General features: G+C 46.5%; 1 protein-coding gene across 3 annotated transcripts; it reads right to left on the bottom strand.

Annotated features, from left to right (window-relative positions):
* Positions 1-1,023: 1,023 nt before the first annotated feature.
* Msrb2 (methionine sulfoxide reductase B2) lies at positions 1,024-26,652 on the bottom strand. Of its 3 annotated transcripts, NM_001429285.1 has the most exons (6): positions 26,522-26,652; positions 25,976-26,018; positions 20,164-20,264; positions 14,867-14,943; positions 2,976-3,123; positions 1,024-1,726 (listed from the first exon to the last, which is right to left on the bottom strand). In NM_001429285.1, the coding sequence occupies exons 2-6, from the start codon at positions 25,986-25,988 to the stop codon at positions 1,622-1,624; spliced, it is 444 nt and encodes a 147-aa protein (NP_001416214.1). In that variant the 5' UTR covers positions 25,989-26,018; positions 26,522-26,652; the 3' UTR covers positions 1,024-1,621. The 3 variants fall into 3 exon arrangements, with proteins under 3 accessions (NP_001416214.1, NP_001026830.1, NP_001416213.1); NM_001031660.2 differs by lacking the exon at positions 25,976-26,018; NM_001429284.1 differs by lacking the exons at positions 20,164-20,264; positions 25,976-26,018.
* Positions 26,653-27,701: the final 1,049 nt, after the last annotated feature.

The raw sequence follows: 27,701 nt of genomic DNA, 5'->3' as shown, positions 1-27,701 counted from the left end.
CAAACAAACAAACAAAAAAAAGCAGCAGGATCTAAAATAAAGGGTGCTTAGTATTCTCCCAAATCAAATAGCCACATTGGGAGACAGAACAAGAGAACTGAGGGTAAATTAACAAAAATTCCCCAAGGTAAAGAACAGAGTTTGGTGGAGAAGGCTGAGAAGAGCAGCACAGAGCAGGGTGCGGGGAGACTGGTAAGTGCCCGGACAGCAGTGGCTAAGGCATGTGCGTCTACCGCACCACAGAGAGGAGAAATGTCTGAAGAAACACTGGGAGTTTTAACACTGGACAAAAGACAGAACTAAAGTAGAATGGGCTTTGGGGTTACAAATGCTCTAGCCAGGCCCAATGGCTCTCCCTTCCTCTCTTCCTGCTGCCTTCAGATCTAGAAGTAGACCTCCCTCTCCAGCACCATTTCTGTCTGTGGGCGGCCATGCTCCCCGCCGCCATGCTCCCCGCTGTTAGTGTTCTGGGTTGTCATTCTTTTAGAATCTGCAGTCTAAACTAGCATTCTTTTGTTTTGCTTTGGTTTTCGCTTTTGTTGTTGTTGTTTAAATGTACATGACTACACTGTAGCTGTCTTCAGACACACCAGAAGAGGGCAACAGAACTCATTACAGATAGTTGTGAGTCACCTTGTAGTTGCTGGGAATTGAACTCAGGACCTCTAGAAGAACAATCAGTGCTCTTAACTGTTGAGCCATTTCTCCAATCTTTTAGAAGCCAAAAGTAGCCATAATTTGCATTAGGTTAGATAGTACGTAAAATGTTAAATAATGTATAACAAGAAGATAATGTATCTGCAAGAAGAAAATGAGGTAACTAAGTTTCCAACCACACACACACACACACACACACACACCAAAAAAACCTATTTAAGTATTTTTTACTAACAAATAATTCAAGATTCCCAATTTGCAAATCATTGATAAGGTTATTGACCCAGTGTGTCCAATTGTATTTTTTTCCCCTTGTCATTTAGTGTCATGTTCCTAAAGAGCAAATTAACAGACTGAGGCAAAAAGTAAACATTGACCTCAATATTTTATTTGAGTATTTTGAAGTTTAGTGTTGTGACAAAGAGTTGAGGGAGAGCATTCATTATTCACAGTCACTCAGATTGACTCAGTCCGCATGGATCCCACTTGTGAGTTTTAAGGTTGAGTCAGTGGAGTTTTGGATAAGAAACCACAGACTCATCCATCCCTGAATGTGTTCCCATGCTCGGCCACTCCCATCCTCCTCTCCAACACTGGGATCTCTCATCTGGTCCAGCCCATCTGTTCCTTTCTCTCCCCCTTGGGCCCTCATCTGTATACGCCCATGAAGGAATGAACCGAGATGGCCAACTCAGGTTCCCTTCAGGAGCTTTGGGAACCCTCATCAGCCCATGAACCCGTGGAAATCCTGCCTGGGTCCCACCCTGTGGTCTCACCCAGAGTCTGGGCAGCCAGTTGAAATCCCACAGCCCAAGTGGAAGTCAGGTGACTAAGAAGCTCTGACTCCCCTGTTGGCCAGGAACAACCTTCACCTAAACTTTCAGCAACTAAAGCAAGGGATTCAACAGAATTACAGAACCGTGGCTCCACAAGCAGGGGCAAAGCACAGGCCCCCTGCAGACAGTCAGGGCTTGCTTGGTTTGAACTTCAGGGCCACGCTGTTGATGCAAAACCTTTGTCCAGTGGGATCGGGTCCATCAGGAAACACATGGCCAAGGTGAGCTTCACACTGCAGGGCAGAGACAACACCTTTGTCACTCTCCAGGAAAACAGCCCCACAGGGTCCGCCACACCCCAGAGCCTGGCAACTGGAAAGCACGGTCTTTTGCATTAGAATTTGGTTCAAAATGGACAAATGGATATACACAGAGAGCTGTGATAGTGCACAGTCCTACTGCCCCAGGGAGCATGAGGGCAAATGATTAAACTGAGGCTTTGACTTGCTCATCTGTCAAATGGGGACAAGAATAAGGAGCCATCACGAAGACAAATGAACCCAAGGAGGGTAAGGATTAATACCATCGGGGTGAGCACCCAACAATCACTTTCCTTTCCTGCAGACAAAACAGCCCTTTTTGTTTGCTGGCCTCTGCCATCTGATAAACCCCATGCATCAGGAAATGTGAGCACCATGGTAAGAGACCGAGTTTCTGAGGGCTGGTAAGATGGTCAAATAGATGAAAAGCAGCCAGGCCACAAGCCTGGCAATCCAAGTTAATCTCCAGAAGCCATGGTGGAAGGAGAAAACTGACTTCCCGAGAGCTGTCCTCTGACCTCCTCATAGGTACAGTGGTGTCTGTGTGTGCAAGCACACTCATGCATGTGCACACACACAAATAATAGTAATAGTAATTAATAGTAATATTAGTAATAGTAATAGTAATTAATAGTAATAGTATTAGTAATAGTAATAGTATTAGTAATAGTAATAATAGTATTAGTAATAGTAATAGTAATAATAGCAATAGCATTAGTAGTAATATTAGTAATAGTATTAGTAATAATATTAGTATTAGTAATAGTAATAGTACTAGTATTAGTAATAACAATAGCAATAGTATTAGTAATAGTAATAGTACCAGTATTAGTACTAGTATTAGTAATAGTAATAGCAGTAGTAATAGTAATAGCAGTAGTAATAGTAATAGCAGTAGTAATAGTGTTAGTAATAGTAACGACAACAATAATAAAACACAAAGCCAAGTCCTGTCTGGATCTAAACTCCCCTCCCCAGGCTCCCAGAAGGAGAAAGATGCTGACTTCTCTGCTTGTTGGTGGCATGCTGCCAAGCAGGGCGGGGCTGAAGAGAGGCCACACCTTGATCTCCAGTGCCAGGTGGGAAGGGAGAGAGAGATCACTACCGGTGTGGGCTCGAGTCCGGTGCATTTTGATGATGAGGTATACCATGCAAGAGAGGCACTGAGGAAAGGACAGCTCCTTTCCTTTCAGAGAAAACGAAGACAAACAAAACACATCACCTGTTTGCAGACCACCTCCATGCGAGGACATCCTAAGGAAGTGTCCAGGCGCCTCAGGATCCCTGTGTGACTTTCATCTGAGCCTTTGGTGCCGTGAGCCTCAGAAAACGAAGGCCAACCGGTGCCAGAACAGTACTTCTTCTCAGAACTGCAGGAGTCAGTGCAGACCCACAGTGTTAGAAACACAGCAGACCCAAAGCCACAACACACGGTGTGGGCATAACAGCAGTTTCTTAGATCCCATCCCTCTTTTTTCGAGCAAGACCCAACTCCCACTCCTTATGACAGATCCCAAGCTGGGCTTCGTGAATAGTCGGTTCCAGAGAATTATTCCTGCTGCCCCTTCGCTGCTCAGGACATTGTCTGGCCATAGTGAAATGAAGTATTGTTCTTTGAATGCTAATGGCTTCTCTCTATATATCTGACCTAAAAGAACCAGAAAGACTGAGGCTATGTGAACTCATTTGCATGTGAGGAACCACAGATACAATCCACACACTCCAGAGGCAGAAAGGAAGAGATCGAGAAGGAAGAAGAGTGAGCGTTTGGCGCGGGGTCTACGTGATGGAGGCACGTAGGCATAAGATCTGACGGAGGAACAGTTTGTAGCGATGGAGATTTCCATCATCGGAACACAGCTGTCTGTCCTGGAGAATGAGCGTTCCACATGCCACTTAAGAGTTACGACCGGGTATATGCCCAAGAGAGGTATAGCTGGATCCTCAGGCAGTTCAATGTCCAATTTTCTGAGGAACCTCCAGACTGATTTCCAGAATGGTTTTACCAGTCTGCAATCCCACCAACAATGGAGGAGTGTTCCTCTTTCTCCACATCCTCGCCAGCATCTGCTGTCACCTGAGTTTTTGATCTTAGCCAATCGCACTGGTGTGAGGTGAAATCTCAGGGTTGTTTTGATTTGCATTTCCCTTATGACTAAAGATGTTGAACATTTCTTTAGGTGTTTCTCAGCCATTCGGCATTCCTCAGCTGTGAATTCTTTGTTTAGCTCTGAACCCCATTTTTAATAGGGTTATTTGTTTCCCTGCGGTCTAACTTCTTGAGTTCTTTGTATATTTTGGATATAAGGCCTCTATCTGTTGTAGGGTTGGTAAAGATCTTTTCCCAATCTGTTGGTTGCCGTTTTGTCCTAACCACAGTGTCCTTTGCCTTACAGAAGCTTTGCAGTTTTATGAGATCCCATTTGTCAATTCTTGATCTTAGAGCATAAGCCATTGGTGTTTTGTTCAGGAAATTTTTTCCAGTGCCCATGTGTTCCAGATGCATCCCTAGTTTTTTTTCTATTAGTTTGAGTGTGTCTGGTTTGATGTGGAGGTCCTTGATCCACTTCGACTTAAGCTTTGTACAGGGTGATAAGCATGGATCGATCTGCATTCTTCTACATGTTGCCCTCCAGTTGAACCAGCACCATTTGCTGAAAATGCTATCTTTTTTCCATTGGATGGTTTTGGCTCCTTTGTCAAAAATCAAGTGACCATAGGTGTGTGGGTTCATTTCTGGGTCTTCAATTCTATTCCATTGGTCTATCTGTCTGTCTCTGTACCAATACCATGCAGTTTTTATCACTATTGCTCTGTAATACTGCTTGAGTTCAGGGATAGTGATTCCCCCTGAAGTCCTTTTATTGTTGAGGATAGCTTTAGCTATCCTGGGTTTTTTGTTATTCCAGATGAATTTGCAAATTGTTCTGTCTAACTCTTTGAAGAATTGGATTGGTATTTTGATGGGGATTGCATTGAATCTGTAGATTGCTTTTGGTAAAATGGCCATTTTTACTATATTAATCCTGCCAATCCATATACCCAAAAGATGCCTCAACATATAAAAGAGACACGTGCTCCACTATGTTCATCGCAGCCTTATTTATAATAGCCAGAAAATGGAAAGAACCCAGATGCCCTTCAACAGAGGAATGGATACAGAAAATGTGGTACATCTACACAATGGAATACTACTCAGCTATCAAATACAACGAGTTTATGAAATTCGTAGGCAAATGGTTGGAACTGGAAAATATCATCCTGAGTGAACTAACCCAATCACAGAAAGACATACATGGTATGCACTCATTGATAAGTGGCTATTAGCCCAAATGCTTGAATTACCCTAGATCCCTAGAACAAACGAAACTCAAGACGGATGATCAAAATGTGAATGCTTCACTCCTTCTTTAAATGAGGAAAAAGAATACCCTTGGCAGGGAAGGGAGAGGCAAAGATTAAAACAGAGACTGAAGGAACACCCATTCAGAGCCTGTCCCACATTTGGCCCATACATATACAGCCACCCAATTGGACTAGATGGATGAAGCAAAGAAGTGCAGACCGACAGGAGCCGGATGTAGATCGCTCCTGAGAGACACAGCCAGAATACAGCAAATACAGAGGCGAATGCCAGCAGCAAACCACTGAACTGAGAATAGGTCCCCTATTGAAGGAATCAGAGAAAGAACTGGAAGAGCTTGAAGGGGCTCGAGACCCCAAAAGTACAACAATGCCAAGCAACCAGAGCTTCCAGGGACTAAGCCACTACCTAAAGACTATACATGGACTGACCCTGGACTCTGACTCCATAGGTAGCAATGAATATCCTAGTAAGAGCACCAGTGGAAGGGGAAGCCCTGGGTCCTGCTAAGACTGAACCCCCCGTGAACTAGACTATGGGGGGAGGGCGGCAATGGTGGGAGGGTTGGGAGGGGAACACCCATAAGGAAGGGGAGGGGGGAGGGGGATGTTTGCCCGGAAACCGGGAAAGGGAATAACACTCGAAATGTATATAAGAAATACTCAAGTTAATAAAAAAAAAAAAAAAAAAAAAAAAAAAAAAACAAAAAAAAAAAAAGAGTTACGACCGGGGGGTTGGGGATTTAGCTCAGCGGTAGAGCACTTGCCTAGAGAGCTCAAGGCCCTGGGTTCGGTCCCCAGCTCCGGGGGGGGGGGGGGGGGAGAGTTACGACGGTAGAGAAGCCACTGAGCCTCCTGAGGATGTGGCTTCCTCACTGGGGACAGTAGCGCCTGCCTTGCGGGGAGACTTTGAGGAGTCAAGGAGACTCCTCCGTGGAGTCTGATGGGAAGCTTAGCTCGGCACAGCACGAGGGAGGTGCTCGCAAGCACTCATGATTATTGTCATTAGTTAATAAGCCTGGTACTCTCACTATCACTGGATAAAGCCTGATGCTCGGGATGGTCTCCCCGGGGACGAAGGATGCTAATTGACGGAATGGGCCAAGGCGGTGAGGAGAGGACACCGGCTCCCAGAGCTCCTCACCCTCAGGAGCAGGTTGCAGCTCAGTGGCAGAGGCTGGCACATGCAAGGTCCTGGGTTTGATTCCCAGCATCATCCCAAAAGAAAGACTCAGTAATCTTAGAACTCCACAGAAAAGGGTCTGTGAATGACGTTGGGAAAATAGCATTTCAGACAGTGTAGAGATGGTCCTCTCTACCTAAGAAAGAAATGGTTTGAAATTAAGCCCTGCCTTAAACCAAGCAGACAGGGAATGAGTGGTAAAGAATCAAATTCCTAGCCCGGCTAAGCACACAGCTTCTCAGAACAAGGGCCACAGGACGGGATTTCAAACATTTTGGTCTCAGGACTCTTCTGTGCCCCAAACTATCAAGGGTCCCCAGACTCCTCAGTGTGGGTTATAAATACTAATATTTAGCAAGTTTAGAAACACTTGGAATTTTAGAATAGGTAAGTATCATAGTACTCTTTTTTTGAGACAGTTTCATTGCATAGCCCAAGATGGCCTTGAGCTCATAATCCCCCTGCCTCAGCTTTTCAAGTGCCGGGACTACAAGCTCACACCACCACGCTTGCTTTATATGGACTTTTAAAAGTAATAAATTCTTTCTGGGTAGAGATTTACACACCCTTAACCCAGCACTCGGGAAGCAGAGAGAGGCAGGACTTTATGAGTTCCAGGCTACCCTGGCCTACGAAGTAAGTTCCAGGATAGCCAAGGATACACAGAGAAACTCTGCCAAAGAAAAAAAAGAAAAGACAGAAAGAAAGAAAGAAAGAAAGAAAGAAAGAAAGAAAGAAAGAAAGAAAGAAAGAGAGAAAGAAAGAAAGAACACAACAACAAAAGGTAATACTTTTTTTATATATTAACAGACATCTTTGTTATATTGAATTGAACCTGGTTTTGTGAGAAGAATTGCTTTATTTCATAATTTTCCAAATGTATTTATTGTCTGTTTCAAAAACATCAAAGCAAGCCCTGATCTGCGTCTCTCCCCTTCACTCTGCCTCCAGACTGCTCTAACTAAACTGTGGAATGAAGAGGGGGTTGGAGTGGGGTGAAGAGAAGTGGCAGAGGATCTGTCTGCTTAGCAAGCAGGACGCTTCAAGCTTTGGCGTCTGCTCCCTCCTCTAGAAATACCCCAGGAAGCCTCAGGGCTGCTTTGTGAGGGTGAGAAATCTCTGCAGTGGTAGCTTGACCTCCAAAAGGTTTTGGTGGAAGCTATGCCCCATTACATCTGTGTCCTTACGGTGTTACGGATCCTCTGACGCCATCAGTTCATGGTGTGGTGGGCTCACAAGGTCGCTAGGCAGAATCCCGGAGGTGTTTTCGTACGTGGTATGTTTAGAACGGTGCCTGAGACACGGTACATGCTGTCAGTCTTTTTGATTTTTGTTATTATTGCCAATAAGAGGTGTGTGTGGAATTCGAACAACCCTGCGCCCAGCTGGAAGCATGTTTGTATTGGTTTCACCTGAGGTTTGCTGTTGTAGCTTAGCTCGGGGACGCCTGACTGGTGTGCACTGGGGGTGGGGTGGGAGGACGATTCACCTGACTACTTCCGTATTCCAAGCACCTCTTATCCTCCTCCGATCCCCAACATTATATGAACTACTAGCCATTAAAGGAATTTTGATAGAGAATTATGAATGCAATGAAGCCTCTTTTTCCAAACTGTCAAATGAATCTAAGGCTAATAAAAAGTCATTAAGGGCTTTATGGGAAGCTATAAACCTTTACTGATGGAATTGGCAGAAACTTAGAGATTTTTACCGAGTAATATAAGCCCGGGATACATCATCTAAGACCGACCGTGTACATTGAAGGCGAACTCGATACATATTTAATTGATTAGCAGATCGAATGGCTCACTCCTCCCAAGCTGAAGCCATTCTGGACCATACGCTCTGAGCCTTGTTCCTTCCTTTTTCCCACTTGTTTCTGGGTTTGTTCTTCCATGTTTATTTCCCCCTCGTTTCTGGATACCCCACGGTCCCCACAAACAACAGCAGAAGCAGCGGTAATCAATGACAATTCTAAATGGAACTGTAGAAGCACTCACATTCATTTCTGAACAAGGATACACGGGCTTTTAAATAACATTACCTTGTTACTTAGGACATGCAGGACATCAGGGCACAATGTAGAAAAAAACAAATAAGCATCAGGCTCCCAAATGCTACTATTTTAAGAAGACACGGCCATAAAATACATAATCTTGGAATGCCTTTTCTTTAGGTAAGGTCTCACTGTGTAACCCAGTCTGGCAACTCTTAACTCTAGATCCTCCTGCCTCAGCTTCCTGGTCACCTGCCCGGCATCGACACGATTTGATAAACCCTTCCAGAAACAGCTTGAGGGAGGAAAGAAGAAAGGTGGAGAAGGCAGGGGGCAATCCAGGATCACCAGAGTCTCGGGTTAACAAGACGATCCTGGAGCTGGATCTGTAGGGGAGCTCCTCAAGCTGGAAAGTGTTGGCTTGCTGACCCTCACTCAGACTAGTGGGGGAGCACTCCATAAAGAGACACCACTCACTGCAGCAGAGCAGACGCAGGAGAGGGACAAGGGGAGCTCTGTCAGACATGGCTGGGGACCAGGCTCTCAAAGGGGGCTTGTGGAGGAACCTGGACAGGTGTACCTTCTAGAGTCTGACCCTGTCTGCCCAGGGCCCTATGGCTGGGATTTGGGAAGCTGACACCAGATGGTAAAGACACTGAAAAGCAAGGTCTGTGTGGCTTACGGACACCTGGGTAATAAAGCGTAGCCTCGTGTAAGGCTGATAGCAGTGGGATCCTGGGTAAACCATCTAACCTTGCAAGGCCTCAGGACCTCACTACAGAGAGACATGGAAAGGTCTGTGGAAGTGAGGGCGCACACAGCCAACAGTCTGGCAGGCAGTGCCTTAGCCCTGAAGCCCTTCCCTGCTGCACTTCTGGTTCCCGTGGCACTGGAGCTCAGTGCTAGCACTTACTAAAAGGGTGACTCCTGGTGTCCGAACACAGTTTCAGTTCAAGTGGAAAGTTCATGGTTACATGACAGTGCCGAGAGGTGGCTGGGGCCTAAGAAGGAACACTAACGTTCTTTCTCACAGGGCTAGAGAACGTCAGCTAACGCAAGAGCTGGTTGGTAAAACGAAAGGCTACTGTTGTGTTTTATTTCCACTGTGTTCGCTCACCCTTTGGCCTTCTCACTGACCAAGCCCTCACTCGAACCCAAAAGGGCTTGGGTGGCTCCATCTCCTCAGACTTCTCAGCCCCCTGAGGCCTGGCCCAAAATAAACTTCTCAATAAAAAACTGTTATCTGGCATTCTGGACTCAGCAACACAAAGAGAATTGACATGAGGATGTTGAGCCACTTTCTTACGGACTCTAACATCAGTTTCTACATTTATTACATGGACACACACAGCTCCCCATCACAGGTGACTGCTTGTGTCAGACTGAACCCGGCGCACAGGACACGTTTCAATACACAACATACGTGTCTCTCAGAGCACCTGCACCGAAAGGCTCAAAACTTGCTGGAACTCTAGGAGGTTCGGCACACTCTCCTGGTCTCTCTGAGTACTGTTCTCAGGTGCTCATGCAAATACATATATAAGAAATTTTAAAATATAAAATTAAAAAAATATTTTCTAGAAAAGACAAGTTTGAAGAACCCCGACTTCTATACATAGCCATGGGGTTTCCTCACTGAAGTGTTCAGGGGCCATTGACATTGCTGGATCTGGTCAGGGCAGAGAAGATGCCCCGGATTAACGGGTCAAAGAGCATGTTTTGAGCACATCTTTAGCTGCCTAGGGTGGTGCTAGCATATGACAACAAAGTGGTGGGATGCTTTTTTTCGGTTCTGAAGGCTGAAAGTCCAAAATCAAGATCTCAGCATGGCGTGTCCCCTAGAAGACCCTAGGGAGTGTTCTGTTCCTCTGCCCAGCTTCTGGAAGTGGCTGGCAACCCTCGGCATTGTTCCAGTCTTCATGTCCATCTCATGTGGCAGTCTCCTCTTCGGTCCTCTTTGCCTTCCTCTTATTAGAACACCAGTTGTACTGGATTAAAGGAGCACCCACTTTCCATGTGACCCGACTGTAAGAAATTCCTTCTGCGGTGACCCCCTTTCCACCTCAGGTCACAGCTCCTGCACGTGAAGGCTTCAACTTGTCTTCCTGAGGGACACAGTGCTCCACCTGGCTTTTCCGTTGTTGGGATAAGTCTCTGACCAAAAGCACCAGAGGGAGTAAAAGGGTTTGTTTCATCTTATAACTCCCAGGTCACGATCCATCCCTGAAGGAAGTCAGAACCAGGACCACAGAGTAAGAGATGTCGCTCATGGCAACGTCTCTCTGCCTGTGCTCACCCTCCATTCTCACTCGACCCAGGACCAGAGTGGGCTGGGCCCTCCCACATCAATCATCAGCCGAGACAGTTTCCACGATGTGTCCTCAGGCCAATCGGATCTAGGCGATTAAAACTCCTTCCCGGGTGGCTCTTGGTTGTGTCAAACCAACAGTAAAAGAACTAACCAAGCAAACAGGTTAAACAGAGATAAAATTAACTGGCCAGGTGCTCAGCCTATCAGCTTTATCTCCTTCACTGAATAAAATGTTTGGGCCAGTAGGAAGCACCCACGTGCTGAACTATGTGCTGACACAGTGACTTAGAAGGGGAAACAAAGCTAAACGCAGTCCATGTTCTCAGGAAGGCTTCATGGAGAAATCCTGGCCCTAAGGAACCTAAGTCAGCACACAGTAGGGGTGAGCACTTCCCAAAGCGTGCACCACATGACCACCAGACCACAGTGGGCCCCTGGAGAAGCCAGGGTTCCTGAAATTTCTCTAAGGGTTGGTTTTTGTTGGCACACTTTACACTTTGTTCTGACTCTAGGCAAACGTTTGCAGGGATGGCATTTGTGCACCCCTACTTCCTACAAAAGAAGCTTGAGACTAGAAATGAAGAGGTAATATGAGTGAGAAAACAAGAATATACTCCTAGCCCTAGCCTCTTAAATGGTAAGGGGTTAGCTCTAAGAATGCACCATTGTTAGTAAGCCCTAAGTATTTAGTAGGCGTTATGCCTCGTTCTGTTGTGTTAATATTTACTGAGTCATAACTCAGTTCATCCTCGCATCAGTCCTGTAAACTGGGTGCATTGTATCCTCATTTTACAGGTGAATGGGAAAATCGAGGCAGAGAGACGTTAAGAAACTTACCCAAAGTTACCCAACAATGGAACACATACAGACACCCAGACGGCCTTCACCGCACTCTTAGAAATGAACGTTCTTTAAGAAGAGTGCGTTCTAGGGGGTTGGGGATTTAGCTCAGTGGTAGAGCGCTTGCCTAGCAAGTGCAAGGCCCTGGGTTCGGTCCCCAGCTCCGGAAAAAAAGAAAAAAAAAAAAAAAAAGAAGAGTGCGTTCTAGCATGGAAATGACTATAGTGATTTGTTTGATTTGGTCTTAAATGCCCCCTCTAACGCCCATGTGTTAAAGGCTTGGTGCTGCTGTCAAGAAAGGAACTAGTAAAAGATGGATCTCAGTGCACAGTGTTCAAGCCAGTGGGCCTACAGGGGACTGAGGGAGTCTGGCTTTTTCCTCTTCCTCTTTTTTTGTTTTGCCCCCAGCCACGTGGTTGGAGTTCTGCTTTACCACTCACTACCATGATAAAAAGTGAGACATCCAAGGCTGTGAGCCAAAATAATTAACTAGCTCCTGGGCTCAGTATAGTAACAGGAAGCTAGATGGGTTTATTCTTATTATAGTACAAGCAAGTTAGATGGATGTATCTTTAATTTCTTCATCAGCAAGGAAATGGAACAAAAATGCAAAAAGTTCTTTAAAAAGGAAGAGAAAGAAAAAAGAAAGGAAGACAGGAAGGGGAAACCTTACACTGAAAACTAAAATGGCCGGCAAGACAGTAATGAAGGCTCCTGAACTAACTGCCAGTTCAGTGAGCTAACCACTTGGTTAACAGGATTTCAGACTATTGACTGGATTGCCTATGGATCTGGGCTATTTCACTGTGACTCAGAAACCAAACAGTCACATAAATTTCTTAATTTGAACTAGCATTGTTTTAGTGAAGAAGCCACTGGCTGCGTGTGGACCCTTGGCTTAAACTAAAACTGTAATCATAACAAGTCCAGCCTCTCAGCCACACTGACTGTACTCTGGATGCCCAACAGCTGCCCGTAACCTGAAGATTCTATGGAGCTCTTCTATAGAGGAAGAGTGTGTCCTTCACCACAGCAAGCCCGCGCTGCCCAGACCCCTTCACTCTGCTCTCTCTGCTTCCGTAATTTTTGATACTATGACTAGGCCTGTGTGGTGAGGTGAGAGGAACCATTGGGCAGCAGGAAGACCTCTTCTGGAAATGCACAGGAACCAGGACACCAACCCTGAGTCAACAGAACCTTGAAGAATAGACAATAGGAATGCGTTCTTACAAGGATAATTTCTCATATTCCACATGGAGGAACAGGACCCCTGCCAGGGGCTAAATAGTAAGGATGTAGTCTTTCACTATTCCAGCGTCTTCCAGTCGAAAGCAAGCTCCTTATCCTAATGTCATGACAGAAATGACGGTGAAGAAACAACTGACTGAAACCCAAGTCTCACATTTTACTGCTGCCATTCTGTCAACCCTGTGTTTTGTTCTTTCTGCCATCACAGAACTCCTAAAATTCTTATGATCTTTAACAGGACAGGATCGCTTTCCAGTACAATACCTTAACTGAAGGATGGCAGCCCTCTCGTTAGATGCAGGATGGGGCCTCGTAACCAAAGTGGGATTAGAATGTTAGGACTTTCAGCCCCACCTCAACATTCAGGGAAGGAAGCTGAAAGCTCACGGTCATGATTTTGGAATGAAGCCTCCATAAGACCCCAAAGGGCAGGGTCTGTTGAGTTTCTGGGTAACTGAACTCCTGGAGTTTCTAGAGAATTTTCCCAGAGATGCCATGGAACCCTATATTCTTCCTTGGAACCGGTTCCCTTTTTCTCTTCAACTGTATCGTTCAGTAATAGTAATACCTTCCATAACACTGGCAAATATAAGTGCTTCCCTGAGCACCGTGTACTACTCAGAGAGAAACGGGGAATAGAGGAGAATGTAGGAAGCCCAATTAAAGAGCTGATTGGTCAGAAGCACAGGTCACAACCAGGAGAGCATGCTTAGCATCAGAAGTCGAGTATAGGACATGGGGACTGAGCTGTCCGCCTGGGGGATCTGCCTCTGTCACCAAGTAGACAAGATCAGTACTGGACCAAAATGGCGGAGACCTCCAGCCTGCATCTGCTGGAGAAATGACTGCTGTCAGGTGGACAAAAGGCCTCACAGCTCTTGATTTCAGAGGTGCAGGGATGGCTCAGTGGTTATGGGCACATAATGCTCTTGTAGAGGGCATGCACCCCTTATCAGACAGCTCACAATAGCCTGTAACTTCAGCTGCATGGGCATCTCTGGTTTCTATGTGCTCCTGTACACACACAGACTCACAAATGCACACATATGCATGTCAAGTGCGCGCACACACACACACACACACACACACACTGAAGATTACAGAAGTCTGTATCCACAGCTGTGATGTAGCAGGGGAAATCAGATGTTCTTCCAACACTACTATATAAGAACTGACTTCATTCACTAACTTCATTCTGGTCTTCCTTGGCACTCCTGGGCTGGCAGTGGCTGGCAGTGGGCTCTTCCAGAGAGTTTCTTGCCATCTTGGATGTGCCTGGGCCACAGCCTGGCCTCCTGAGCATGAAGGGAAATTGATCCTTCTCATGCCTGTCCTCCTAACACAGCCCACATTAGCAGCCGGCTGGCCAAAAAGCCAGGCTGCTGAAAGCCCAAAGGACACAGGAGGCTCTGCCTAATGGAAGATTCGCAGAGCTGGCTTGATTTATATTTTATTCTAAACCAATTTAAGGTTGATGCAAAAGAAAGGAAAACATCTTTGAAGTTCTGAAAAACAAGACTTCAAAGATGTTTTCCTTTCTTCTTCCTTGAATCTACTTTTTAAAGACTATTTCCTGCATATCTAAACAAAAAAAGCCTTTGTTGAAAGATTTTAGATGCTGATTGACTTAAAAGAGGCTTTGAAATCAAGGGACAATTAAATTTACTTTTAGCTACATAGAAGAGGGCACGGTATTCACTTCTGTCAAGCACTGTGGGGCATCCAGCCTCATAAAAGTCTGCTTTGCTAAATTAAATTATAAACCCATTTTCCCTGGGAGAGGTATAGTTTTAATCATATGGCCAAGCAAATACTATTAGGGTTTTGATTTCTTTAAATACTTTTTCCTCTAAAAAATTCTAATGGCTTTATCATGAAGTTCCCATCAGAATTTGTTTGCTCTCTCTCAGAGATACATAAAGCAAAAACATAAGCTGAGAAGCCTTGTCAGCTGCATTCAATGTCAGAGAAAAAGCAAGACAGATAAATATCCTCCCAGAACAGTTCTCCTTCCAGCAGTAATAACAGAGGACAAAAGCAATTAATGGTCCCCCGAGGGCTAGGGGACCTTCGAGGTAGCAGACAGGAGGTCCTTGAGTTCAATCTTCAGCACCGAGAATAAGAAAAGTTCAACAGTATTTATCTAAGATCTCTTTGTATTCTTCACCTTACCTGAAGAGTGGGCTATCACAGCACACGCAATGGTACATCCCTGTCTCCTTGTTTTTCAAATACATTCCACTGAAAGGCTGAAAGTAAACAAGGAAGAAGCATCATCACCCTGGGGGCGAGGGGGGTTGATAGAGTAAGTCTAAACCCAACTGTGAGGCTGAGGTGTGGCTGGCTCAGTGCTAAAGAGTTCACCTAGCATGTGTGAGGCCTTAGGTTCAATCCCCACCAGGACACAGAAATAAATAAGCATCTGAAAACAAACAATGAAGCCCCAATGAAGGAATTATACTAATTTGACAAAGTGCAAGTTGTCAATGGAGAAAAACTGGTCAGGTAAGGAAGCAGCCTGGCCTTTATCACACCAAATATTCAAATTGTGACACTAATAATGCTTTGTATTTATGTACCACCCTTCATCCAAGAACATCAAAGTCGGTGAGAAAGCGTGAGCTCCGGTCCCATCCTCTGTTGTCCTGGAAGACTTCACCCTCTCATTTCAAAAGAGCTAAAACAACAGGAGTCTAAACGCATGTCTAAGACACTTTGAACTCTAATTAACAGTGGAGTGTAAAAGGCTGGCAATGCAGCTCAGTGGTAGGGTTCTTCCCTTGTATGCCTAGACCCTGAGATTGATCCGATAGGGGTCGGGGTAGGGGTCGGAGAGGGTGAGGGAAAGAAAGAGAAGAGGAGAAAAAACACAGACACATCAAACGCATCATTCGATGGCTTTGGGGTTGTGCCATGCCAACACCATGTAGAGTCAATCAGCGTTGAATGATGAGCCGGGGCCCCAGTGGTAGGTCACTAGTAGATGAAATCACCTCCCACAGGAGCTTAAAGACTGTGCGTTTCCAACTGCCGAGAGGGGTAGGAGGAGAATTAAAATGGTGAAAGGGTGCAGGCTGTCTCTGACGCCCTCTTCTGGCTTTCTTAGGAACCTGCACCCATGACACACATAAACCCATGCAGGCACACACATGCACATACACACACAAATAATCTTTTAAAACTTTCGTTAACAAAATTAAAAATGAGCTAATTCTAAAAGCCACGTTAGAGAGGCAAGCATTACCCAACCACGCAGGCCAGAGCACTCAAGGCAGAAATTGCTGCCTGAGTTATCAGGGAATAAGCTTTTCTGTCTCTCCAGATTTACCCAACTCAAACAAAACTCTTCATAGTAATAACTGCATTTTAAAAAAAGCTTCCTAGAGGGAACATATTTAAATCCACTTGCTAAGTCTACTAGATGGGCACACTTGAATGCTTTCTCTCTTCAAAAGCCCTAAACTTACAGTCTGGCACGTGGCTGTAATCATAGCACTGATAAGGCTGACACAGTAGGATCATGAGTTCAAAACCAGCTGACATACATATCCAGACTGTTTAAAAAACAAGTGAATACATAAATAAGCTGATAGCACATTTAGCCACAAACGTCTGAATGTGTCTGGTGAGCTGTTCCTTCACGGCGACTCCTGACAGGAACAATGTGGTGTCCCCGTCGTGAAGGCTGATTAGAAATCCCTGTCCACAGAAACCAGGCGGCCTACAGATGCAAAGTATAACTTCATTCCTGTAAGACTTGGGGAGTTGCTATACCAAGAAGTAAAACACATAATCCGAATGAACAGGACAATTCCTTAACCTATGTCCTATCACAATGGTTTTCTGCTGCCACCAGCCTGACATCTAATGTCTCCTCATCCATTCTCTGATGTGGCCAATCACTACTGAGCTGAGCTGGGAGGAATGGGTAAGAACTGAGCAGATTAGGAACAACCTGAGCTGCCCTCGTTCATCTGTGCATCCTCGGATTTACTGATAACATAGAAATCAGTGCTGGGCTTGGGTACTCATGTTACGGGAGGCAAAAACTGACTCAAAAGTTAGGCACCTGCCCCAAATTAAAGCCAAAGTTGTTGATCTGCCCTGGTGACAAGAAACTGAGAAGACATCATACTTGGTGATGACAGACGTGAGAGATGAACACAGGACCGTCCCTGGGAAGCAGCAGCCATGAAGACTGTGCAGACAGTGCCTAAGAAGGGAGGCACCATTATTTCTACCCTTTCCTTACTAACGTGCATAGCTCATAGATGCTGATTGTAGAAAAATGCCAGTCACTACTGAGCTGAGCTGGGAAGAATGGGTGAGAACTGAGCAGACGGAGAAACGGTGTGTTTCAGACAGGGAGGACATTCCAATAATGACACTGGGGAGGCGGGAGAGGCCAGCTCATGCTCGGCAGTGAGTGGCCCAGGGTAAAGAATGTGTGTGTGGTCTGCTGAACGAGGGGCTGGAGGAGGACACTGCAGACTTGTCCACTCACTGTGCTCATGCTTGGAGTGGTTGTGCTTACTCCCAGCACAGGGGGTGGGGGGGAGTGGAGAAAGAGGGAAGAGAGGGGGAGGAAGGGGAAACAAAACCATACACAATAAGAAATGAAAAAATGACTGGAAGGGCAAAGAAATGTCATTGTCAAGAGAGAAGGGGAGGTTATGGAGAAGTCAGTCATTCATTCCGGCCTAGGTGATGCGACTGCTCCAGTTGGAAAGTAAAAAAGAAGAGAAGGAGGAGGGAGGAAGGAGGGAGGGAAGAAGGAGGGAGGAGGGAGGGAGGGAGGGGTTGAAAGATGACTCAGAAGGCGTAATTGAAGTGACTGCCTGCACAGGGGAGCAGGGAGCAGGGTCAGAGGCGGAATGAACTTCAAGATCACCCTGAGACTTCAGGTCTGTCTGGACCAGCAGCAGTTCCCTCTTCTTTGATCCTGTTTGTTATCACACACCGGAGGCAGAGAACAAGCTCGGAAGAGGATGGCAGCGGGAAATCTCACACAAGACTATTTCAAGAGGAAGGGTCAGGGCAGATGGAAACCAACGAAAGGAGAGAAGCCACTGCGCTGTGGCTGGCCGGGAGGACACAATGAGGCCTCTGGGAAAAGGGAAGAGAAGATCACTAGAGTTTGGTAAGGCTGTAGCTGCCAGGAAGGCAGGCACATGTGGCTGTCTCATGCAGGGGATGCTAGTCCTGACTGGATTTCTCTATCCTGCTTTCTGGGCTCTTGGTGTCTACTGTAGCCTCAATGAGAAGCCACAGGGCAAGAAAGCTGGCCCTCCTCCTGGAACTCAAAGCCAGAGGACCAGATTCAGAGAAGGAGCCAAGAAAGTCCCCTTCTGTTGACACCTGACTCTTGATTCTTACTCAGCCAGAGTGAAAATTCTTTCGCTGGCTGCAAGCACAGCCAACATGCCACTCCTGCCTGATTTAGAATGCAACCAAGAAACCTCACGTGTAACTGAGTTTTAATTAGGAGTGACCAATCAGGAGACTTTTGAAGTGTCTCTCCCCTCAGACTAATGAAGCGGACTGCCTCTTACAGCTCTGCATAGTTCTAAAAAGTTAAATGTGAAATGGAGCAGCTAGAAGGGATTGACAACATCAGTTAAAACAACGGATGATCATTTTGTAAGAAGGGCCAGGCGCAAAGGATTCGGCGCTGCCATCTGCTTCAGGAGCCCTCAGATTCTTTCTCCTAAACATCTGGGACACCGTCTCCAGGCTCCCTGTACACACCAAACCCGAACTGGCTGGTTACCTGAAAGTTAGGCTCGCCTCAGAATAGTCTGAGGTCACATACACCCAACTGCTCAGGGCTTCCTATGTGGTCCCCGTGTGCTGTCGACAGCAATGAGGAAGTCTCACCACCACTCCCCACTTGCCCACAGGAAGTTGGACAAACCCATAACTTCAAAAAACCTTCACGGGGATCTGTGGGGGAACTGCCAACCTGTCTGGTGGTTGTGGCATCAGAGAAACCAAGCCTGTGACCATGGTGTACTGTGCATGGGTGCCAATAGGCAAATACATTGGTCACACAAGACTGAAGAACCATTACACTGGGGCCTGTTCACAGGATCTACTTCAAAGGAGAAAGCGGCTCACAGGAACAGCCCAACAGGAAAACTGCAGTGACTGCGTTCATGCCTGGGGTCCAGCATAATGCTGTCGCCCAGGGGAGTGAGCAGAAGCTCTGACTGTCCAGGGCGGTTGCGTGTTTCTGGTTCTGGCATGCAACATCCAGCAACACCTCTGTTTTGAATGCCTACCACAGTCAGGAACTACAGGAAGTCCCAGTGAACAACACTCAGGGGTGGGGGGAGAGCACTGCTATGGGGAAAAACACAGGAAGACACAACCCAGGCTAGGGTTAAGAGAAGTACTCCTGGGGAAAGTAATTTGGGTTGAGTTAAAAATATGATGGGGGGTGGGATTGGGGCTGGAAATGCAGCACAGCTGTTAAGAGCATTCGCTCTTCTTTTTTTAAAGATTTTTTATTTTTTATATGACAGTTCATTGTCACTCTCCTCAGACACCAGAAGAGGGCATCGGATCCCATTACAGATGTTGTGAGCCACCATGTGGTTGCTGGGAATTGAACTCGGGACCTCTGGAAGAGCAGCCAGTGCTCTTAACCGCTGAGCCATCTCTCCAGCCCCCCGCTTTTTCTTCTAGAGGACTCAAGTTTGGTTCCCAGAACCCATACTGGTGATGGTTTACGATTGTCTATAACTCCAACTCCAGGGGATTCCATGCCGTTTCAGGACTCTGAGAACACACACATACATGCAACACACACATATTTACATATATACACATTAACACACATACATACATACATACATACATACATACATACATACATACATATTAGTAAATCTTAAAAGCTGAAAGAATGGTCTGAATTAATTATTAGGCCAAATGGCTGAGGGAAAGAAACCCAAGATACAGGGTCCTAAAGGGAAGGAAACGAAGCCATTGCTTGTGAGAGGACAGTATGGCCATCTGCAGGGAACCAGAGGAAACATGGCTGTACCTGAGGATGGAGTGAAGGTAGGGAGCACTGCTGGGAGGACCCGGTTAATAGTCAAACACTGTGCATTTTCTTTAAGAGCTCCAGTAAACTTCTGAGTGAGTTTGTTCTGAGGAATAGCCTGGTCCACTGTCTCAAAAGACTCCTTTGGGAAGGGAGAGAAAGCAGGGCAACTGAGGAGTAGATAGAGGCAGAGAAAGTGTTGGCCTTGTCAGCAGAGGTAGGGGTGGAGCTTGGAGAACATGTGCGGTTCTGAAGGACGGAGCAGGATGCTGGTTTCTACAGGTGGATGGAAACTGATGGCCCCGTACAGAGACTGCTGGTGGGCCACCAGACTCTCACGGTGCACATGTTACGGTTTGTAGGCACCTGAACTCCGACCTCCCCTTCCCCGGAGCATCTTCTGAGAAACTGGTCCGCTTACCGCTTCAGTTCCTTTCTCTCTGGTGACGTAGAATTGCTCAGGGGTCAGTTTCTTCTGCCAGTCTGCCTTGCTTAGAGAGAGCTTGGACTTGATAAGAGACCCTGCGTCGTTAAATGGGGGACTTTTTTTATTAAGAGAAAGAGTTGTTCCTCCCCCATTTTGTTTTGCCCCATTTTATCATCCGGAGGAATAACCCCAGACCCTTCCCTCCCCCCATGCCTGCGTTCCTCATAGGGAGCAGGAAGCCCAGTCGCGGCATGCCTTTCCCATTTCCTTAGCAAGAAATCGGTAATAAGTAGAGAGCCGGGGTGCTCTCTCTGGTCCTCGTGGGGCGCAAATCCCCAGAAGTGGCTCAAATAATACTACCAAACAAACTCTCCCCAGCCACCTCCCAATGAAAATGGATTCTTACTGTTGTTCGGTTTGTTTTGTTTTGTTTCCAGACAGGGTTTCTCAACTCTCTCTGTAGACCAGGCTGGCCTCAAACTCAGAGATCCTGCCTGGACCTCCGTAGTACTGGGATAAAGGTGTGCATTACCACTGCCCAGCTGAAAATGGACCCCCCCCTTTCTGCTTTAAAAAAATGTCAAGTCCTTACTGGTTTAACTTTCGTCATATAGCATATCCCTTTGCACATGGGCCTTAGCTTTAGATCCCTTCTGGGATCTGCTTAGTCACGTGACTTCAAAAAAGCTGTTGTGCCTCAGTTTCTCTTCTGCAATTTAAAAAAGTCACCTTAAGAAACAGCGTGTAAAGGTTTCATTAGGTATTTCCACACACGTGTTTCTGTTACTCCTCTGCTCTCTTTTCCTTCCCACAATCCCCTGCCCTTCTCTCCACTTCCCACCTCTGCTGGCGCACATATCCTGTTATCCCTCCCCCGCCTTTCCTCTGAGACCTGCCCTCAGCTCTACATCGTTCTTCTACATTTATGACCTGTATCCCAACCCCCACACACAAATATATTAAAAAATATAATTTAAAATAGAGGCTCTGCATACTAGAGAAAATGTGAGGCATCTGTCTTTCTGGTTATAATAATGATTCCATGTCCCATTGATTGTCTGCAAATAACATGATTTCATTTTCTTAGTGTTGAATAAAATCCATCCTCTGTGTATGTGTGTGTGTGTGCTTCTGCGTGTGTGTCTGTGTGTGTGTGAGTGTATGTGTGTTTGTATGTGTGGTGTGTGTGTGTGTTTGTGTGTGTGAGTGTGCATGTGTGGTGTGTGTGTGAGTGTATGTGAGTGTGTGTGTGTGTGATGTGTGTGTGTTTGTATGTGTGGTGTGTGTGTGAGTGTATGTGAGTGTGTGTGTGGTGTGTTTGTGTGTTTGTATGTGTGGTGTGTGTGTGTGTGTGTGTGTGTGTGTGTGTGTGTTGGCTAAGAAACTCCATTTTATGATAGGCATCCATCTTAGTACCCAACAGCCCTCTGTTTCTGTGTTCCTAAAAAGATAAATTCCTGACAACCCCAATTCCTTGACCCCCTACCCCTGAAAACTGTGCCACTGTGACCGTCTGCTTGTTAGGACATGACTGACTCCTGGCTTTAGCTTTTCTAACTTGCTTTTGCAGATATTACAGGACTTCTTGTGGTTTTTGGCCTTTAAAAGCCAAAGGTTCCTTTCCCCCACCTTTGGGCTGTGCGGCTCTGATGTGGGTTAGAGACTGTGGCCCTGCTCGCAGTTTTCACAGAGTCAGTTAATTATTATCTGCACGAAGTCTTTTTCCGGCGGTCTCGAACTCCACAGCAGTGCTGCGGTTTCCTTACTCATCCACCTGCTGTGTGTCTCGTCCACTCCGCTTTTAGCTGTTTGAATAGTGCAGCAATAAACGTGAATGTGCAAATATCTCTGAGGTCGGACTTTCGATCCCTTAGGTGTGTAACTAGGGGTGGTACAGATGGGCCACAGGCCAGTTCCGAAACTAGTTTCCATCAGGACCAGCCGGGAGCAGTGAGTGGACTGGATAGAGATGGTCTTTGAGGAAGACGCTCTCTATTAAAAATTCTCTTGCACAGAGATAGACCCATATTGTATACAACCCCAAAGTGAATCTGCGATCTACCATATCCATTATTTGTCTGCTCATCTGTTTGCTCTGAGATAAGGTCTTAAGTTCAGGCTGCCTCATACCCACTAATCGGCCTAGGCAGGCTCGACCTCCTGCCAGTCCTGAATCCAATATTACTGTGCTTCACAATTTCTTATAACAAAACATATTTTGTTCCCCTTCCTCCTGCTCCTCGTGACTTCTATATTACTATTATTATTATTATTATTATTATTATTATTATTATTATTATTTGAAACAGGGTTTCTTTACACAGTCCTGGCTGTCCTGGAACTTGCTCTGTAGACCAGGCTGGCCTTGAGCTCACAGAAATCCTCTTGCTCTGCCTCCAGAGTGCTGGGATTAAAGGCGTGTGCTACTCCCATCTGGCCTGTCTTATATTTATACAGACGCATGTGTCCAAATCATCCGGGAGAAGGTTCTACTTAGGGAAGGTGGGCAGAAAGCTGCCTTACTTAGGGTTTCTATTGCAGTAATAAAACACCGTGACTGATAGCTTGAGAGTGAAGGGGTTCACGGCTCACACAGCTCACAGTCCGTGACTGAGGGAGGTCAGGACAGGAATTCAGTGCAGAACCGGGAGCAGACATGGTAGGGAAGGGCTGCTCCCAGGCTGGCCCCTCACAGCCTGCTCACTCCATGTGCTTTCTTACACACCCCAGGACCACCTGCCCAGGGATCCCATGACCTACAGCAGGGCTGGCCCCTTTCCCAACAATTGTCAATCAAGAAAAAAAAAATGATCTCCTGGATTTGCCTGCTGGGGGCAAGTGGTGGTTTTTCAATTAAGGTTCCTCTTCTCAAATAACTCCAGCTTGTGTCAAGTTAACAATGGTAATAGCAAAACAAACAAATAAAACCCAACCGGAACAAAAGCCTAGTTCAGATAATAAGTGTTTTATTGTCTAACAGTGAAAGGAGTCTATAATCGGTCAGCTCTTCAACTTACAAATAAGAGAAGACAGACTCAAATGATTACTAAACAGGCCTGGGGGGAGGGGGGGGAAGGCAAGTCTGTCCTAGGATTCCTTTTGTCTTCAAATCGAAGTCTTGGAGATTTTATCACCTTAATCTCTCCAAATCCCAGCCCCTGGTGCAGGCTCCCAAACCTTGGTTGCCCTCCATTATAGATAGGTGGGCTGTTCACCTCCGTTTACAATCACAGTCTGGAAGCCTGCATTCATGTCCATGTGAACTCTACCCAGAGGACTGCACACATCCCCCTCATCCCAGCCCAGATCTGGGCTTGTGTGCAGCACAGGACTCCTCATGTGCCTTTCTCTTATTGAACCACTTCTAATTTGACTTCCAAAACGTGACTTCCAAAAACCATCCATGCCTCGGTCACAGTCACCACTTTCAACTGGTACATTCTATGATGTCCCAGTAGCTCTGAACCACAACCTTGGAGCTCCTCACAAACATGTCCCTGTTTGCCCTGTCCTAACATTGGCATGTCCCTCTGCCTTTTCTTGTCCATTCTCATTCCCCTTCTCCCTCAGTGGAACCATCCATAAATGCCAGTTATACCTGGTGGGTTGGTGGTGCTGTTGAATTCAATTCCTAGCCGTTGCTGCCTGTCTGCCTGTCGATCTCTCCACTTCTGACAGAGGATGTTAAGTCTCCACCATCATGGAGACTTTCTCCCTGCACTCCTCTCACATCACAGTTTGACACTCTGCTGTTAAGTGCATGCACATTAAAGGCTGTCATAGCTTCTTGAAGAACGGGCCTCTTTATCTCTATGAAGTACTACAATTCTCTTTTTATCACTGACAACTCCACTCTGACATCTGCTTTATCTTAAATTAGAGTAGCTGATTCTGCTTGTTTGTGTCTTGTTTTTGGAAGCCTCCCTGTGCAGTCGAGGTGGGCCTGGAACTCACTGCATAGCTCGAGTTGGCCTTGAGACCCTGGCTGGGATTACAAGCACACATCAGCATGTGGCTGTTTGTCTGTCCTCTTTTTAAATTAACACCAACGTGGCTTCTCATTCTCCACCCTGTTACTTTACATTACATGTGTCCTCGTCTTCAAAGTAGGTTAGGTCACTAGAGTAGGGTTCTTACTATCAGACTAGCTTCTTTTCAATGCATTTACTTTTGTTTGTTTGTTATGGATGGTGATGTGCGCGTGCCCTTGGGAATATATGCTCTGTGTGTCGCTAACGGGGAAGGCCAGAAGAGGCATTAGCTTCCCTGAAACTGGAGTTACAAATGGATGTGAGCCCCCTGATGTGGGTGACTAGACCTGAACTCGGGTCCTCTGCAAGAACAGAACTTGCCCTTAACTGCTGAGCCATCATGTCAGCTCCCTTAATTAGCTTCTTAGTCAAGATACTGAAAAACCAGAACTCTGTAGTAGCGTGATTGCCCAGTGTATGCTGGGTTCTAAGCTTTATCTCCAATACCAGAGGCGGGGTCAGGAGAGAGAGGGGCGGGGTCATGAAGGAGAGGCGGGGTCAGGAGAGAGGGGCGGGGTCAGGAGAGAGAAAGGCGGGGTCAAGAGAGACAAAGGCGGGGTCAGGAGAAAGGAGAGGAATAGAGCAGCCCCTGTGATTTCTGTCCCCAGTGCACTCGTACTGTAGAAAGCCCATATGGACACACACAGGACAGGGGACCCAGATGGCGGGTCGCTATTAGAAACCAATGCTAACTCCTTGATCTTTGATGTCCCAGTCTCTCACACGGTGAGAAAGACATGTCGTTTGTGCCCCCTGCTTAGTATTTGTTACGGATGCCCTGTGCTCACACATCAAAGCCAGTAAGGGACTGTTCGGGAGCTGGGTTTGGGACTCATGCCTACTGGCAACCAAGAACTTCACCACAGAACCATCACCTGCTTCTCATTCTCCTTTTTCCTCTAAAGATGTATTAGCTTTACTCGTATGAGTATTTTACCTGCATCATATATCTGGGCTCCATATGCATGTCTGGTGCCACGGATCCCCTGGAACTAGAGTGAGCTATGAGCTGCCATGCTGGGAATTGAACCAGAGTCCTCTAGAGGAACATCCAGTGCTCCTAACCACTGTGCCGTTTCTCGGCCCCTGCTTCTCCTTCTTAATGGATGCTGCTTGTTGACCTGGACCTTCACGCTTTATTTAAGCATTCCTTAACTGATTGGGTTGTGGCCAGTTTCCCATCCTGAGATTAATGCTGTTAAGAAGGACCTTGCGACTAAGCTTTGTTCTTCTTTTGAATTATTTCCGTAGAATAAACTCCCAGGAGGGGCTGTCTGGCAAGTTACACAGCTCTGGCTATGTACTGGTGTCTGGCCGGATTTAATTTGGCTGAGGACTCTCAGCTCCCGGCGTTATTCATCAGGCCGCTTCTGAAAGCACCAAGTTCCATGAAGTTTCCACTAAAATCAGTAAGTTGCAAGGATCAGCACAGTTCCAGCCCAGCAGGCTTGCAGCAGGGTCTGGCGGAGACACCAAAGGAGGAGACATCCCTAACCGGAAATGGTATTGGATCAGTTAACCCTCCATATTCTCAGGACATTTGTTTATTGAACAATAAAATTTTAAACTAACAAGGGCCTAAAAAAGACTTCCAAAAGAATTGGAACCTGTCAGCAGCATAAGATAAAACAAAAACAAAAACAAAAACCCGGGTTGGTCAGGAGAGCAGCTGCTCAGTGCCAAACCACAGGGGCAGGCACAAAATCACACAGCATTACACCTGAGACTCCTCAAAGAAGTATCCTGATTCACAAATGACGGTTCAAAGCACTTACCATCCCACTCCATTCTGTCTCTTAGCCACTCGCTAACAACGACCTGTTGGAACACAAGAATAATTCTCCCTCACGTCTCAGGCCCTAGATTCACACAAAACCAAGATAGTGTTGCAGCAGCACCCACGAGGCTGCAGTGGGCAAGTCACATTAGACAGGAGCTGCTCCCACAGGGCAGAAGGCAGCTTGCAGTCCTCGGGAAAGAGGTGTACAGGGCATAGGACTAACTTCCGCCCAGAAGAGGGCGCACGAGGTACGGCTGTTGACCGCCACTGGGTCCCTGACACCACCATGGCTCCTGACACTCAAGATTTTGTGTACTAAAATGTAACATATAAACGAACTGTGTGCAAGCATGGGAGAGAATTCGACCCTCTCCGGCAACAGTGCTCCCCCAGCACACCAAGTTTACCGACCGCGGTGCTCGGCTCGACAGTTGCGGCAGCAAAGGGCAGCGGGCCGCGGGTACTAGGCTCTCAGGGCCTCACCGGGTCAGCCAGGGCTGTGAAATCAAAAGCCACGATGCGACGACTACTGAGGACCTACCTGTGTCCCCGCGTCCCGATCCCGCGCAACCCCGAGCTCGCCCAGGCGCCTCCAGCCAAGGCAGACCCCGCAGCGCTCGCAGCAGACGCGCCATGACTCTGCCACCAACGGGTTCCCTCCCCAGCCTACCCAACCCCCACCCTCCGCCCAGTCCCTCCCCCTCCGCCCAGGTCTCTTCTCCTCCTGGCCCTTCAATTCCGCTAGTGCACCACCCCCACCCCTGAACTTATCCTCTTGCTCCTCGCACCACTTGACCTTGATCTTCGCTGAGTTTCTGTAATATCCCCGGACCCCAACCCTTCCCTGATTCCTCCCAGAGTAACCTCACTCCGATTGGGATCACTCCTAGCCTAAAACCTGCTGTGTTTCGGTTTGTTTACGTTTTCCGGAGTTAGACCAATTACAGTTGGTTATATATGGCTTCCTTTACTCAACATAATTGTGTGGACAATGCTGCTTGACCTTTCGCGTTACAATTGTGCGGATATCTTTGTTGTTGTTGTTGTTGTTGTTGATGTTGTTGTTCTGAGTAAACTCCATTATACTAAACTGTATCCAACTAGTTACTTATTAGTTTAGGCTGTTTCTAATTTTTGCACATCAAAAACGAAGCTTCCAGGAGCATTCCTACACACGCCTTTGGGTGGATGGAGGGATTCTCTCTTGTGTGGATATCTAGAAAGGGAATACAGGTCTCCAGGGCAACCGCTGCTTCACTAGCAATGTATGAAAGTGCTGTTCATCATCCCTTTCTACACTTGATTACTCAGGCCTTTTCTTTGGTTGTTGGTTGGTTGGGCGTTCATTTGTTTGTTTGTTTGTTTGTTTGTTTGTTTGTTTGTTTTGCTACATTTCTGAGACCGGATCTCTCTGTGTTGTCCGAGCGGCCTCAAACTTGGGATCTTCTTGCCTCGGGACTCAGCTTATAGGCTGGGTCACTACAACGTTAGACATAAATTTCTCTCAGTAATAGGCTTCTCTCTTGTGGTGTTACTTTTCAGTGTCTGACATTTAGAGGTTGGTAAATTATACACTTTTTTTTGCCCATTTATTATTAGATTTACTAGTTGTGGCCGTTTTTCAAGGTTCTTCATATATTCTCTGGGCACAAATCCATTATCGAATCTTTTACTTACAAATTCCCCTTCCCCAGACTGTGGGTTGCGTTTTCTATTTCCTA

The sequence above is a fragment of the Rattus norvegicus genome, chromosome 17 (genome assembly GCF_021556685.1).
Source record: "Rattus norvegicus strain SHRSP/BbbUtx chromosome 17, alternate assembly SHRSP_T2T, whole genome shotgun sequence".
Lineage (NCBI taxonomy): Eukaryota > Metazoa > Chordata > Mammalia > Rodentia > Muridae > Rattus > Rattus norvegicus.
Note: the sequence above shows the minus strand (reverse complement) of the source record. Positions and strands in the feature narration are given on the sequence as shown.

Excerpts from the sequence above, each read along its gene's own strand:
- Msrb2 (NM_001031660.2), bottom strand. The coding sequence starts at position 26,615 with ATGGCGCGTCTGCTGCGAGCGCTGCGGGGTCTGCCTTGGCTGGAGGCG. Across the intron at positions 20,265-26,521 it reads ATCGGGACGCGGGGACACAG|GGTCTCTTATCAAGTCCAAG; the intron begins GTAGGTCCTCAG and ends TTAACGACGCAG. Across the intron at positions 3,124-14,866 it reads TGTGATAGCCCACTCTTCAG|TTCTGAGAAGAAGTACTGTT; the intron begins GTAAGGTGAAGA and ends TGACTCCTGCAG.